Consider the following 14525-nt stretch of genomic DNA (forward strand, 5'->3'; position numbering starts at 1 on the left):
AGGGACTGGACAAAAGGGCATACGAATTGCCGGGTGGGATGGACCGGTCTAGCTCGTAAGTCGAGGTCTAACCTTAGTCGCTGCTTGGGGAATTTTAGATCTCCCAGAAGAATTTTTACAACATACCTCCTTTCTCTTGGCTCGGGGTTTCAATGTGCAAAACATACTACCATTACCTGTATTTTTGTAGGTTAGACATTACAAATCTATTAAATGATGCATGAAATGTGGGATCATAAATGTTACAAGTTCATTGTCAAAAATGACATCATTTTGGGGGGCTTATAATGATGAGAGGATGCATCTATTGACAAAGAGCAGTAAACCAAAAGCTAAAAGTAAATCAATATTTTACCAAGTAAAACAAGTACAAATGAAAAGATAGCTAATCTGAGCATCGGTCCATCAAAACCCCAAAAAGGTGAAAACTGAAAAATCTAAAAGAAGCCCTGCAAATAAACGGGCGTTTAAAGCTTACAAATACAACGTCTCCCCTATGTCATGGCCTTATTGGGGGTATCTTTGCTTTTATGGATCTTGTATACACTAGTTTGTCAAAACTCTACTTGTCATCTTGTTTCAATTCAAACCCACTAACCCCATGTGATCAACCCCGTAATCTTTCCCTCTAACTTCCCTTGCATGCCTCTTTTACAATAAGACCAAGGACAGAGACACAGACAGACAGCGCCGTAGGCTTTCCTTGGCAGCGACAAGACACTAGATAGATGGATGGATGGATGGACAGAAAGACAGAGAGAGAAAGAGATTAACTTTTGCCTCGGTTACTGGTTCTACACGACCAACACTTGTTGCTTTCCAGAAGTTTTAACTGGTCCAAAACACACCCAGCTTCTAGCGTACACCCCCTTGGCCTTGTGTGTGTTCCAAGCTTTAAGTTAACCCTTTATTTTATTGTTTTGAACTCCCTATATAATTCCTTTACTGTGACCCCACAGTTCATATCTGAGTGGCCTGCTTGTTTGAAAAATGGGAGTGATTGGGTTGTGTTTGTGTGGGAAGAGGAAGCTTAGGAGCTTGTTTTGGAGGGTTAGAGCTGAGATAAGGAGACAAGTGAAGGGTAGGACATCCAAGCAGAAGTTTAGCTTCCACTATGATCCCTTCAGTTATGCTCTCAACTTCGACAATGGTAACTTCGGTTTCTTATGCTGATCATCACTCCCAAACTAGAATCAATCAAATCATAGCTTGTTAAGTTCATTTTAAGGTCTCTTTGTATTCTAAGCTATCTTCTTCTTCTTCTTCTTATTTATCACCTTTTCCCCCTTGTTTCTAGTTAGCTTTTTGATCTTCATCTGGGTAATGATTGTAACTGAAATCCAACTTCAAAGAAAATGCAATCTACCTTTTAGCTAAACAACAAAATCCTTTCCATGAAGATATATATATTTACAAATGGTTTTCTTTTTCCTTTAATGAGCCCACAATGATGCTTACCAATTAACTAGTATCAAATTGATAACAGTGTGAAAAGAGATACCGTCGAAAAGGAGAAGGCAATGCAAATGGAGATTTGGGTTTCGATGTTTGAATGTTATGAATTTGTGTAGATTAATGGCATGCAAAGCTGAGTTTCTTTCAACGTCAAGCGGGTAGCTTTTGTTTATGAGAAATGTGTTAAAACTTGTTTTTAATTCAGTGTTGACAGTTCTCTGACCGTATCTCAGCTGGGGTTTTCCTCTTGTGGATTTATTTCTTCCAGCACCACAACTTCACTGCACTACTATAAATGCTCCAGCACCAGCACTAATGTCTCATCCGTTCGTTTTGTCTTGTAATATAACACCGTTTTACTTCGCCATTGAATAGGTTAGGGTCTGGGGTATGAGCCATCGGTTTTCATTTGGAACACCCCTCCCTCCTTCACAGTTCACACTGCATATATTTCTCTTTCGAATCTTGTTTAATTGGACCATTATTTCTTTCCCAGTTCCATGTTCTCATTAATATACTAATGTAAAAAAGATCATTTGTGTGTGTGGTAAAATACGTATTGTGTTGAGCAGCCACCAGATGTGTAGATTCTATAAGGATGCATGGTTGTTTTAAACTTAAACCGCCATTTAACGTCTTCAAGATGTGATTTAGTGATGATTTGGTATTAATGAGGGTTTTAACTAATTTGGGGCAAACAGTTTAGAAAGAGGCAAAATATTAGGACTATGAGGTAGAGGAATCTAACTGCACCGGCATTTGACCTCTTCAAATTTTAAAATTGTCTGTGTACTTTCTTCTTTCTATTATTGATCCTTTGGTAAATAAATAAAAAAACTAAAAATCTTTTGCATCTCTTTCAATTTCAACTTTACTAAAAACAATTGTGGGGCATTCTTTCCAATCAAAATTGATTTGGATCCATTTCTAAGTGGCAGTACATGATACCTAGTCTGTACTGGTTTTGTATGGAAGCAACTAAAATGCAATGCATTGAAACGGCCATATTTGCGTTCACATGAAGAATTTTTCCATAAAAAAAAAAATTCAAACTCTGATCATGGTCTACCCCATGATTCAATTCAAAGAAGATAAAATGGTGAAGGGGCATTGGGGTTTTGTCTTCAATGCTTAAATTAGTACCAATGTAAAAGATGAATCACGAGAGAGATCATTTTGGGTCATTTACTTGGCTCGGAGCTATTGGGCTTATTTTTCTCTACCCAAGATTTTTACAAGAAGAGAAGAAGCTTCGGCTGGTGTTGGATGATGTTATTTTGCCATTTTGGGGTTTCTCTACTATATATTAAAAACAAACAAACAAAAAAAACCCACAAGATATAAAAACCTGATGGTTGCCCATTGTTTAAAATGTAATTTCGAGAGCAGTAAAAAGGAAATGGGGAGAGGGTTGAGAAAGAGGATTAAGTTAATAAAAAATGAGGAAAGAAATGTGGTTAAGTATGTGTCAAAGTGTTTGATGTGAAGCTAACAAATGTCGTGCATGCATTTTATTCATCCATTTTATCAAAGCTTTTGAAACAGAGAAATAGGGAATTTACAACCACACCTGATAAGGACCTGTGTTCAAAGCATTTTGCATTCCATAACTTCTTATGTATCCTTTATTTACTACCAACTTCATCATGGGAAATCCTCAAAATCTAGACTTTCTACTTTCCTTTTAGGATTGTTATCCCTCGTCACTTTTTTTTTTCAGCACTTCTAAATCTCAACTCTAACAATGTATAATTACGGGTGATCCTACTAGTATGATCAAATAAGAAAAAGAGTTGAAGTCTAGATTTTTATAAATTTAAGTTCAGAATAATATGATACTCTCACACATCTCAAATATACATTTTGATTAATTAATTGTTAAAAGAATAAAGCAAATAATGGTTTAGATTCACCTACACTGCTACAATCCACTTTAAAGAAAATGGAAGGAAGTAGAGGTTAGAGGTGTTGATGGTCTGGATTTAAGCATACATTAAGTGTTTAAAATTTCGCCACAATTTTATAAAAATATTATCAACTTGGAAAATTGAGTCGGAGCTCAATCTGAATTGAAACACAACCCCTCTTAAATTTTGTGCCAACTTAGCCCAGCAATAAGAGTCTAATTGAGGCCGAAACTCTTGGCCCAAAGCTTTGCTTCTACGTCGTAGGGTGACTAATGGAGCCAACTCATGAATCCCAGTGAAATTTGGTTCAAAAATTTCAACCTCCCTCCCAACTCCATAATCCAAAAATGTTGGGCATAAAAGAAAAGCAAAGGCGCGCCTCTAAGCTGGCGCCAAAATATCGAAACCCCATTTTCCATTTCCCTCTATTTTTTCCTTTTCTGCTACTATTAATTGTTTCCCTCTCCCCAAACAACCCATCGAAATCGCATTCTCCATTTATTGGTTCCCTTCAAGCAAAAAACTCCTCTTTCGTTCTTTGTTAGTGTTACAGTGAAAAACAAAGATAATGGCAGGCGGGTCCAAATCCAATCCACCAAAGCCTAGGAAGAGAGTCGACGCTGCTTCAGCCCCTGCCCCTGCCCCTGCCTCCTCTCTTGTCCGCGCTAAAGATGGCAGTGCTTTTGCCAAATGGTAAGCTCATTCTCTCTTGTTCTGGGTATTTTCAAATCCTTGTACATTCATTACTAAATTTTCTTTGTTTCGTTTCACACCCTGAAATTGCAGTGATGAGTGTAACAAAACCGTACCCGTGGCTCTAATCAATATGCATAGCTGTAGCCTTGAAGCTAAAATCAAAATGAATTTGGGTTAGTCTCTTCGTTTCCAAGTTTAATCTATTTAACTTAAATTAGGTTACTGGTGGTGGGAATTTTTCATAATTAGTTTTACTTTATTTTTATTTTCTAATTTAGAGTCTCAAGTTATAGAGAAGCCTGCTGAAGCCAAGAAAAAACCTGCAGAAAGGTATTGTTTACTTTCATCGGCCTTCTTTGGGGAGTTTAGTCTTCACTTTTGGTTTACTTGTATGTTTCCGATAAATTTTCAGGAAGAAGCCTCCCACAACAACAGAGTCAAATCCTAAAAAGCCGAAGAAGTTGAAGAAGGGAAAAGATCCCAATGCCCCCAAACGCCCTCCCACCGCCTTCTTCTTGTTCATGTAATGACTCTTTGTTTACCCTTTTTTTTTTGTTCACGAGTTAGTTCCATGTGGTCTCTAATTAACGGGATTTCTCTTTTTACTTTCCAGGGACGACTTTAGGAAATCTTACAAGGAAGCGAACCCAGATGCAAAGGGTGTTACAGGGGTACTCATTTCTCACCATGGTTGAATATTATTATTTTTTTCAATTTTATTATTAAATAATGGTAAGTTTATAACATTTCTGTGATGAAATTTAGGTTGCAAAGGAAGGTGGTGAGAAATGGAAATCTATGTCAGAAGAAGTAAGTTGTTAATATTCATTATTATGATTATAACTTGGTTATACATTAAAAACTGAGTTTGCTAATGAACTTGATTTAAATCAGGAAAAGAAGTGTTACGTGGATAAAGCAGCTGAGCTGAAAGCAGAGTATGAAAAGGCAATGGAGGAGGCGAAGAATGCTGACCATCAAAATGAGGAAGTAAGGCTTCATTCGCCCTTCTCCTCAAACCATTTGGTGCTCTGTTTCTTACGTTTACCCATTTGTTGAGAATCATGACAATATGCCCAACCTCTCATTTGGATTTTTTTTTAAATAGGAGGAAGGAGGTTCGGACAAGGAAACCCCTGCTGCTGAAAAGGCAACAGAAGAGGAAGTGTTGGATGATTACTAGTTGAAGGCATAGTTCTTTTCGAGTTCCCCCAAGAATTTGTTCTTATTTTGCCCCCCCGGGGGGGGGGAGTGTAAATTTTTCAATCAAATTTTGGAGCTAATGTTTTCTGGTAGGTGTCTAGATGCGTTGCAGAATCAGCTTGCCTTGTCTCTTCTCCAATCAAGTTGTTATTTTTGTCGTGTTTGATATGTGAATGCTGAAGCAGTTTCTCCTGTAATGCTCATGACTTTTCAGTAATGATAACGAAATATGATCTTTAAAAGTGGCTCTCCATCTACATTGTTGAAGATAGGTTCTTTCGTAGTATTTGATTGTGGAAATGCATTGGTAATGCAAGTTGGTAAAATTAGACTTTTGAATTGGTGCATTAACGTAGTGATCATGAACAATAAACGATGTTCCTTAATCAATGTTATTAAATGAAATTGAGTTGAATGAGGGGGAAAAATGAACTACATTAGTCGGAAAATGAAGATGGACCATGGAACTTTTCCACCAGTGATTAAGGTTTGGCCAATTGGCCGTAAAACTTTTAGGAATGGCGTTAAATATGTGGTTCCTAAAAGTAACCAGCATGTGGAGTTAAAAGAGATATGCAGCTTTGAAACATCCTCTCCATGAAGAGGGTCTATTTTTGTAGTGGCATTCAAGATTTTGGCTTTTAAAAGCAGGAAGAACAGGGGCAGCTGTAAGGCAATGGAAACAGTTCTAGAATGGAACAAATAACCTTGAAAACATCCATGCTTTGAGTTGCTCCAAGCTGCTCCTGGTGCCCCCGCTCGTATCAACATTTGCCTTTTTGCTTCCCTTTCAAGTCAACATACATTCTCTAAACAAAAAAAGGAAGGCATAACAACGAAGCCCCTATAGCTCAGTGGTAGAGCGTCAGTCTTGTAAACTGAAGGCCTGTAGTTCGATCCTGCATGGGGGCAAATCTTTTTTCAACTTTGATGTTCAAAGTTACACAGCTCAGGTAGCTAGAGCCTAGAGGTGAGAGATATGCCAACCATTTTTAACGTAATAGTATTGAATCGTTAAACGGTTGATGACTTTAGTTGTGATCTAAGCAAAAAAAAAGACTTTAAAGGACGAAAATGAAAAAAAAAATATTTATCGACATTGATTTTAGACTTATTTTTGGACAAAGGATGATTAGATTATAGAAGTGCAGGTTATTACAACTAAATTCCACACTTCGGCGTGACCCGTTACTGATTTTCATTATCAAAATTTTTCATTTTAGTTCGAATTTTAAAAAATTAATTTTTAACATTTATAAAATTTATGATTGTGTTTCTAATTTTAAAATTTTCAAAAGAATACTTTAAAAATTCTATTTTTTAATGTACTTTCAAAACCCTTTAAATAAGAAGAATATTTAACACTTTTCAGATTATGTTCATTTTAAAACAAATATCACATTTGTGAATATGGTTGACTTAAATTATATTTTAAATTAATATTATATTATTTAATTAAATCCCTTTAAAACTAGTACAAAACAATTATTTTTAATAATTTTAAAATATATAAAGATTTAACCTTCGAGTAGAGAAAATAATATAATGTGAAATCTTTTATGAAACAGTTTTTCTTTTCAGCCTTGGATATATCATCAAAAACTTCAAAACTTGGATAGTCGAAGGGCGTCGGTCAAACAATCAAAGTCCCAACCAAATCTAGTCCATGAATTGAACCAAGGAAGATAACATTGTGAATTCCATGTCTCATCGGGATGTCCAACTTCATCACTCTCTAATACTTATCAACCTATTTCATGTTCATTTCTTTTTGAATCATTTTCATATGTTTTGGTTATTTATTTATTTTTAAATCTAAGTATGACAGTGCCAAGAGTTGCTGGAATGGATATTGATTCTTAATGAAATTTGTGTTGTTGAAGTGAACAAGGATGATAAAGGGTAGAGCAAATGGGATAAGGCTTCTTCTTGTGAGAGGATAAGTCCTTGCAACAAATCTGAAAATTGAACCTCAAACAATAGGAAGTGGTTGCCCTGCCTCCATTTTCCTTCCTTTATTTTTAAAATTCTCTTTTCCCTTTCTAGAATTTTTTGGTTAACCGACAAACAAAATATTATCTTCTACTTGAATTGCCAAAAGAGAGGGTCCAATTTGTGTTGCGCCCAAATTTTTAGCTGTGTAAAATCAAAGAGGCAAAGGCAATTGACAACATAAGATTAAGACCATCCCCTCCCCCTTTCGTTTTGCTATCATTAAAAATGAAGTAACATTTTTGGAATGATTAATGATTTTTCTTCTCTCACTGATTGCAAGACCTAACCATTCCTATATGGGATTTCATGTTTTCTTCACATCATAATTGTTTGGATAAACTATAAAAATGGTCACTTTTGTTTCCCTCATATTACATTTTAGTCACTTGTGTTTGAAATGTTACGTTTTAGTCACTTACATTATCGTTTTGTTACGAAGTGGTCATTCTACCGTTAAACTCCATTACCTCCTTAACAGTAGTCCTACATGGCAGTCCAAATGGATTTTAAATGTCAATTCGGATGCCCAGTTGCTAGGATGAAAATAGGTTTTTAATTAAATAAATTTAATTTGGATTGCCACGTAAGACATCCAAGTTGGCATTTAAAACCCATGTTAGGGAGGTAACGAAACTTAATGGTAGAGTGACCACTTCGTAACAAAACAATAACGTAAGTGACTAAAATGTAATCTAAGGCAAACAAAAGTGACCATTTTTATAATTTACCCAAATTGTTTTTGGTTGTAAAGTAATAAATATCGTGTTCATTTTACCTTTTTATTGTCCATGTGGAATCTAATAATTGGCTAGGTCATTGCTGTTTTAGTTTTCCTCATTCATGCAAGGCTTGAAAATGAAAGAAAAACAAGTGTTTGGCATTCACTGCCATATTCATCATGACCCCATTTCTTTTCATCAAAACCCATAAACACTTCAATTGTTGCAGCTCATCCCTATTAGTCTTGTGTTCTGCAATTATCATTTTAATTGACACACATAGTATGCATTTAGTATAGCTCTGATCTGATCCAAACTATTAAAGCAGAAGATAGGAGCAGTTGCTGTTACTAAAACATGCCCAAATATACCATTGAAAACACATACGAGACCCAGTGAGTGAAGCAGCCAGTTATGAAACACAACAAAATAAATCAAACCAAGTGAGAAAGAAGCAGCCACTTGCATGAAAGAAGACAATTATTTGTTGGAGGCTGATAAGTGGCTAAAAATGATCTAAATGAGAGGGTCTTACGGAAAGGAAGCAGAGCAGAGCTGCTTTTCTTTTTTTATATAAATCATTGACACAGCAGTCTCCTTTAAGACCATGTGATCGACATAAAGACTGACACTGAAGGCAGAAACAGAAAGGGAGAGAGAGAGAGACATAAATCCAACACTTTGAGAACCATAAATTCAATGGTACGCAGCAAACTAACTAATGATTCTCAAAAACAGAATCATAATTACGAAGACCATATGCCACAACGGTGAGTCAATTGCTAGTATGATCCAGGGCAAATCTCCCAATCACCCAATGATGTGTAAAAACAAGAAGAATCGACCGTTAGTTTTGCAGCTTCATCGTCTGAAAACAAGTAGCTTTAACACCATTCTTAACATGCCATATATATCACCAAGTACCATGGTCTCTCTCTGTCTGCGTCTCCAAGCCCCAAATTCTCCCTCGCATGAACCCTCACAATCGTGAACAATTTGTGACGGCTCTACAACCCTAATTAATCATCAACCAAACGTGCCCAAAATTTACCCCTAATTCCCTGACCCTAAAGCTGCACCTAAAAACCCTCTTCCACATCCACACGCATCAAAACCAAGCTATATATATATATACTCCCGACAACAAGGGTAAACTTGTCCAGCCAAATTCAACGAGGATCCTCGCCTCTCCGACCCGAACTTCCTGGAGCACCCGACAACGAGGCTAACAAGTTCAGATGACCAGGAAGATAATTACCAACTCTAGCCGCCGACGCTTCTCCCATCGCTTGCTGTTGCTGAACGAACAACGCAGCAGCAGGTTGATGAGCCGCCATCTCCGCTGGGGGCGGGAAACTCCACAATTGACCAAAGTCTGTCCTGCCTGGAAGAGCCCAGAATCCACCAGCGGGCCCCACAACTCCTGGTCCTACCATGACTCCTCCGGTATCGTACTTTCCGGGGTTATCATCGTCGGACCTGACACGTTTCCCGAGTATAAATGGGGTGGGACCCAACAGAGGCTTATGATCCAAAGACGGAGAAGAAGTGGTGGACGATAGAGAAGTCGAATTAGCTCCGCCACGGACGGAAACAGACATGGTGGAGAAGCTGGCGGGAGTGGTCCCGGTGCCAGTGGCGGCAATGATGGAAGGTTCAGCCTGGCGTAAGAGCCACTCGATTGTCTGACCATCGGATTTGTGACCCAACTCACGAGTCAACTGGAAAACACGAGCGGCACAAATGATAGGCATCCTGATTCTTCGGCCACGACCGTCGACTTTGCTGTGACGGTCTTTAGAAGGAGGTTTTTTGATGGCAAGGGAACCATTAACCGTGGCTTGCTGTCTCTGAGGGTCCATTATAGCTCCGTTGTTGGCACCACCCTCCGAATTAGACATGGTGGGAGCAGGAGTAGCACACTCTTACCCAGAATTTGTTTGTTTGTATAGCCCTTATAGTTCAGCTGTGGGCTGAAACTAAAAAGATTTGGGGTGCTGTTTGGGGATAAAGGGGGATTAAAAGAAGCAACCGAATATTTAGAAAGAAGTGGAAATGGAAATTGGAGATGAAATGAAAGAAGAGAGAGTGCCAATGATTGAGCGGCAGGAGCTGGTGGAGACAGGAAGGAGGGCACATGGGTGGTGGCTCCCACTCTAATCCCCTCTTTTCTTCCTCATTTTCTCTCTTTTCTTTTTCTCACGCGCCCCTCCTTGGGTTTCAACTCAACAAGCACTCACTTGGGTGAATTAGCACCAAAAGTTGATTTTTAACCATAATTACCCGATTAAATCGGTTTTTGTAAAATTTATTACATTAGATCAATTTTAGGAGAAAAGCATGTTTTCAATTTTGGTCAATTGGGTGCATATGGTAAGAACACGCTGCTTTCAACTTTGACCGAATAATTACAAGTTGAGTTCCGATTTGATTCTTCCCTTACTCATATTTGAATTTCTTATTTTATTTTGCTTCAAATTTTTTAAAATTTTAATTATTTTTTTAATAGGTTAGATGGTTAGATAGTTGCAATTATATTTTTGACTCTCAAGTTTGATTCTTTCCTTACTCATACTTGTATTTTTTATTTCATTTTGCTTCAAGCTTTTAAAATTTTAATTAATATATTTTTATTTTTAATTATTTTTATAAACATATTATTATTTTCTTTCAATTACTGACATTTGTAATAATTATTTGATTTTATAAATAAAATTAATTAAAATATCATCGAAACATTAATTAAAATTAAAAAAGCTTAAAACAATATGAAATAAAAAAATACATTAATATGCTTATAAAAATAATGAAACTCAAAGATATAATTACAATTATCTACCCATCTAATGAAAGAAGCTAAAATGCTAAAAATATTAATTAAAAAAAGGAGAAACTTGAAGCAACATGAAATACAAAATACAAAAATGAGTAGGAGAGAAATTAAACTCAAGAATCAAAGATATAATTGCAACTATCTAACCATCTAACCGTTTATAAAAATTAATTAAAAATTTAAAAAGCTTGAAGCAATATGAAATAAAAATACAAGTGTAAGTAGGAGAGAAATTGAACTCGAGACTCAAGGATAAAAAGCAATAACATTTAACCATCTAGCCAAAGCTAAAAGCGCATTTTTCCAAAATCAGACTAATCCGCCAAATTTTACAAAAACCAACCTAATTAGATAATTATAATTAAAAATTAACATTTTTAGATAATTCAAACCCACTCACTTTATTGTTCTCCATTTATTTGCACCCACTTTTCTCTTAAAAATTTTTAAAAAATACAAAAATAAATTTTAACAGAAGAAACAAATGAATTTTTAATTTTAAATTTGTAAATAAAAAATAAAATATAATCCTAGAAACTTCCCTTGCCGGTTAATACAATCCTCCCTCCATTATAAGTCAGCGTTGGATATAATGCAATGAGCGAAAGAATTGATGATTTTATTTTATTTTATTTTAAAATGAGATCATTCATCCAATTTATAGATTTTTGTTTCACTATACCTCTAACAACAATTAATTTTTAGAAAATGTTATAAATTTATAAATTAGTTTAACTATTTCAATTGTTAGTTTTTATTTTTATTTTCGATTTTATGAATTCAATCTCTTTGTTCAGATTAGTATATTAATTGGTTCACGATCCAATCACCAGCCCAACAATTATTATTTTATTTTTTATTTTTATTTTAATTTAAAAGTTTTTCAAATTAAAACGATTGAAATGAAAATCGAGTTAATTCAAATATAATTATTCAAATTAAAACCCAGTTGATAATACTATTAAATTCTAAGTTAGAACATACAATTTTGACACTACGTGTATTTGAAAATTCTTTTAAAGCAAAAAAAAACTCATTTGTATGATAAACTTTATTTGCTAATTTATTAGATTAAAGCCTCAAATTTATCATCTTGGATTTTTTATAATTTAACTTTTCTATAAAATATTTTTATTGTTTTAATTTTAGGTTTTTTATTTTATTTGAAATTTTCATAATTTTTAGATGGACCAATTTATTTATTTTTGAAATTATTAGAGTCTATTGAATATTTACACCAATTTGTATTTTGATTTTTCAAGTTGTAAAAATTTTACTCAAACTTAAAAATAAGTACTTATTTGAATTATTTAAATTCAAATTGATTTAAAAATAAATGATTCAGTTCAATTAAATAAAAAATTTATTTTTATAAAAAATGTTACTATTTATATTTTGTAGTTTAACGTAAATATTTTTATTAGTGAATAATATTCAAAAGTGAATAAAATTCAAACCACTTCAAATGTAATGTGTTTTATTCTTGCACTTGTATTCAATACTTTTCGGCTGAGTATAATCTGTTAAATCCACTTTGTTATGTTCAAAATATAATGGGTAAAATACCGTAATAGTTATTTAATTATTTAGTTCGTTCTATTTTGATCATCTAATTTTTACTCTTTTTTTACTTTAGTCATTCAACTTTCTAAAATTAAATATTTTAGTCTCCCTTCCGCTAGTTGCCTAACAAAAGTCTAACGTGGACTTTGTTTTATTGGCCTAATAACAAATTTAGTCTTCAAATATTTACACATTTTATCCATTTGGTCCTAAATCTAGAAAAAAACAATAAATCTAATCCTCAATGTTTACAAGAATTGTCATATTAGTCCTAATTATAAAATATTTTAAAATCTTGATTTTAAAAAAAGTAAATATAAATTAAAAAATTTAAAAAGTAAATATAAGAATATTTTTTAAGATGTTTGTAGCAAAATGACTTTCAATAATATCTTTCACTTTTTTCCTTTTTTCATTCAACCGTCAAAGTTAAAAATATAAAATGTATAGCCTTGTTTGCAATCTCTCTCTAATGCTTGAGCTAAAAATGATAAAGACATGAGAACACTAAAGCTTGAAACTGGTACTATCTTTGCAGCCAAGAGCAAGTCGTCAAAGTTGGTATCGTCAACCCAACTATTTTTCTAACTTTATAAATTTGTTAATTTTAAGCTTCTTTTTGTGCTTTAATTAGGCATTTGAGTGAACAATATAACAAAAGAAAAATGAGACTAAATCAAAAGAGATTGAATAAAAATAGCTTTAATTTCTAGATTTTTATGCTTGCTGAGAAAATGAGAATGGTTGATGAGAAAAGTAAATTTTAAATTTTAAATTTTAAAAGTAAATATAAAAATATTTTATAGATTTTTAAATAAATTTTATAATTTTTAGAACTAAAAAATGACAAATTTTGTAAACATTAAGGGTTAAATTAGTTAAATTTTTATATTTAAGATCAAATTGATAGCATATGTAGACATTGGAGGACTAAATTTGTTATTAGGCCAATAAAAAATCGACATTAAACTTTTGTTACTAATTTAACCATAAAAGTGGCCAAAATATTTAATTTCAGAAAATTAAGTGGTTAAATTGAAAAAAGTAATAATTGAGCTAATAAAATAGAACAAATTGAATAGGTGAATGACTATTCTTGTATTTTACCCGAATGTAATTGAACCCAGTTTAAATATATATATATATATATATATGTATTATGTTTATTTTAAAATTGTAATGTAAGGTATGTTTGGACAACACAAAGTAATTGAATGGAAGTAATTACAAAGAATTGTAATTCTCTAGACGTGTTTGGTGACAGAGTGTAATTACATTGTAATTCTCCATGTCATGTTTGGTAGTACAAATTATAATTATACAGTTATATAATTTATATTTAAAAGTATTAATTATTGTAAACAATTATTTGCACAATAAAAAAGTTCTAAACAAGTAACAAAAATTAAAATCAAATCATCATATGTATTATGTTAGTCCAAAAAGTAGTTGATAATACAATTACTAATAAAAATAATAAGAAAATAAATATCATATGTAATTTTATCTAATTATTTTAGTATTCCATATTTGTTGGGTTATTTCCTCTTTAATATTTAACATAAGCTCACTTTCATCAAATGTTGGTACTTGATCGAGTTCTCCATTATCTGAATCTGAACTGTATTATTAAGATTATCAAGATCTTTTTTTTTTATGTACTCTTCAAAGTATGGATCATCCTAAATCCACCTATGATGAAGCTTGTTTTTTTATACTACACTAAGATGATGTTATTAATATGAAAATATTTTTTTAGAACAACAAATGTCCTCTCAACCATATTTTGAAGCCTTGAATGTCTTGCTCCATTCTCTCAAATGGTATCATAATCCAAGATATAGTGCAAGGAAACCTCTTGTGTTTGCATAATTAACATCTAGCATATAATATGAGGGTTCACGGTGCAAATGGTATGTAATTTTAATCATAAAAACTCATATAAACCTAATTTGAAAAAAAAATTATGCTAAGTGATAACCCTTTTTATAATATGTAAATTAAGAAAAAAATAATTTAAAATTTATAATATAATTTTTTGTCATTAACTTTAAAAATTTATTTTTTTATAAATAGGTTATGATATTTTTTTTACAAAAAAAAAGATAATAATTATAATAGACTTATTTAAATTAGCGTATGAATGTAAGGAGT

The 14525-nt window shown here is 33.2% G+C and overlaps 2 protein-coding genes, 1 long non-coding RNA gene and 1 other non-coding gene across 4 annotated transcripts; 3 read left to right on the top strand and 1 right to left on the bottom strand.

Annotated features, from left to right (window-relative positions):
• Positions 1 to 468: 468 nt before the first annotated feature.
• Positions 469 to 1950, top strand: LOC128035397 (uncharacterized). The gene is made up of 2 exons (XR_008191846.1): positions 469 to 1150; positions 1487 to 1950. It is a non-coding gene; the product is annotated as an uncharacterized LOC128035397 (long non-coding RNA).
• A 1845-nt stretch (positions 1951 to 3795) lies between these two features.
• On the top strand, positions 3796 to 5503 carry LOC105764140 (high mobility group B protein 7). Its single transcript, XM_012582631.2, has 8 exons — positions 3796 to 4055; positions 4149 to 4231; positions 4337 to 4388; positions 4471 to 4581; positions 4672 to 4729; positions 4824 to 4868; positions 4953 to 5048; positions 5167 to 5503. The coding sequence occupies exons 1-8, from the start codon at positions 3931 to 3933 to the stop codon at positions 5239 to 5241; spliced, it is 645 nt and encodes a 214-aa protein (XP_012438085.1). The 5' UTR covers positions 3796 to 3930; the 3' UTR covers positions 5242 to 5503.
• Positions 5504 to 6101: 598 nt separating this feature from the next.
• Positions 6102 to 6173, top strand: TRNAT-UGU (transfer RNA threonine (anticodon UGU)). The gene has a single exon. It is a non-coding gene; the product is annotated as a tRNA-Thr (tRNA).
• Positions 6174 to 8506: 2333 nt separating this feature from the next.
• Positions 8507 to 10145, bottom strand: LOC105764141 (transcription factor TCP7). Its single transcript, XM_012582632.2, has one exon. It carries the CDS (start codon positions 9874 to 9876, stop codon positions 9145 to 9147), a length of 732 nt encoding a protein of 243 aa, XP_012438086.1. The 5' UTR covers positions 9877 to 10145; the 3' UTR covers positions 8507 to 9144.
• Positions 10146 to 14525: the final 4380 nt, after the last annotated feature.

This window comes from Gossypium raimondii, chromosome 12 (assembly GCF_025698545.1).
Source record: "Gossypium raimondii isolate GPD5lz chromosome 12, ASM2569854v1, whole genome shotgun sequence".
In the NCBI taxonomy this organism is placed as follows: domain Eukaryota; kingdom Viridiplantae; phylum Streptophyta; class Magnoliopsida; order Malvales; family Malvaceae; genus Gossypium; species Gossypium raimondii.

Coding starts and splice junctions, on each gene's coding strand:
- LOC105764140 (XM_012582631.2), top strand. CDS start 3,931: ATGGCAGGCGGGTCCAAATCCAATCCACCAAAGCCTAGGAAGAGAGTC. Junction 4,056..4,148: donor GGCAGTGCTTTTGCCAAATG/GTAAGCTCATTC, acceptor CTGAAATTGCAG/TGATGAGTGTAACAAAACCG. Junction 4,869..4,952: donor GGAAATCTATGTCAGAAGAA/GTAAGTTGTTAA, acceptor GATTTAAATCAG/GAAAAGAAGTGTTACGTGGA.
- LOC105764141 (XM_012582632.2), bottom strand. CDS start 9,876: ATGTCTAATTCGGAGGGTGGTGCCAACAACGGAGCTATAATGGACCCT.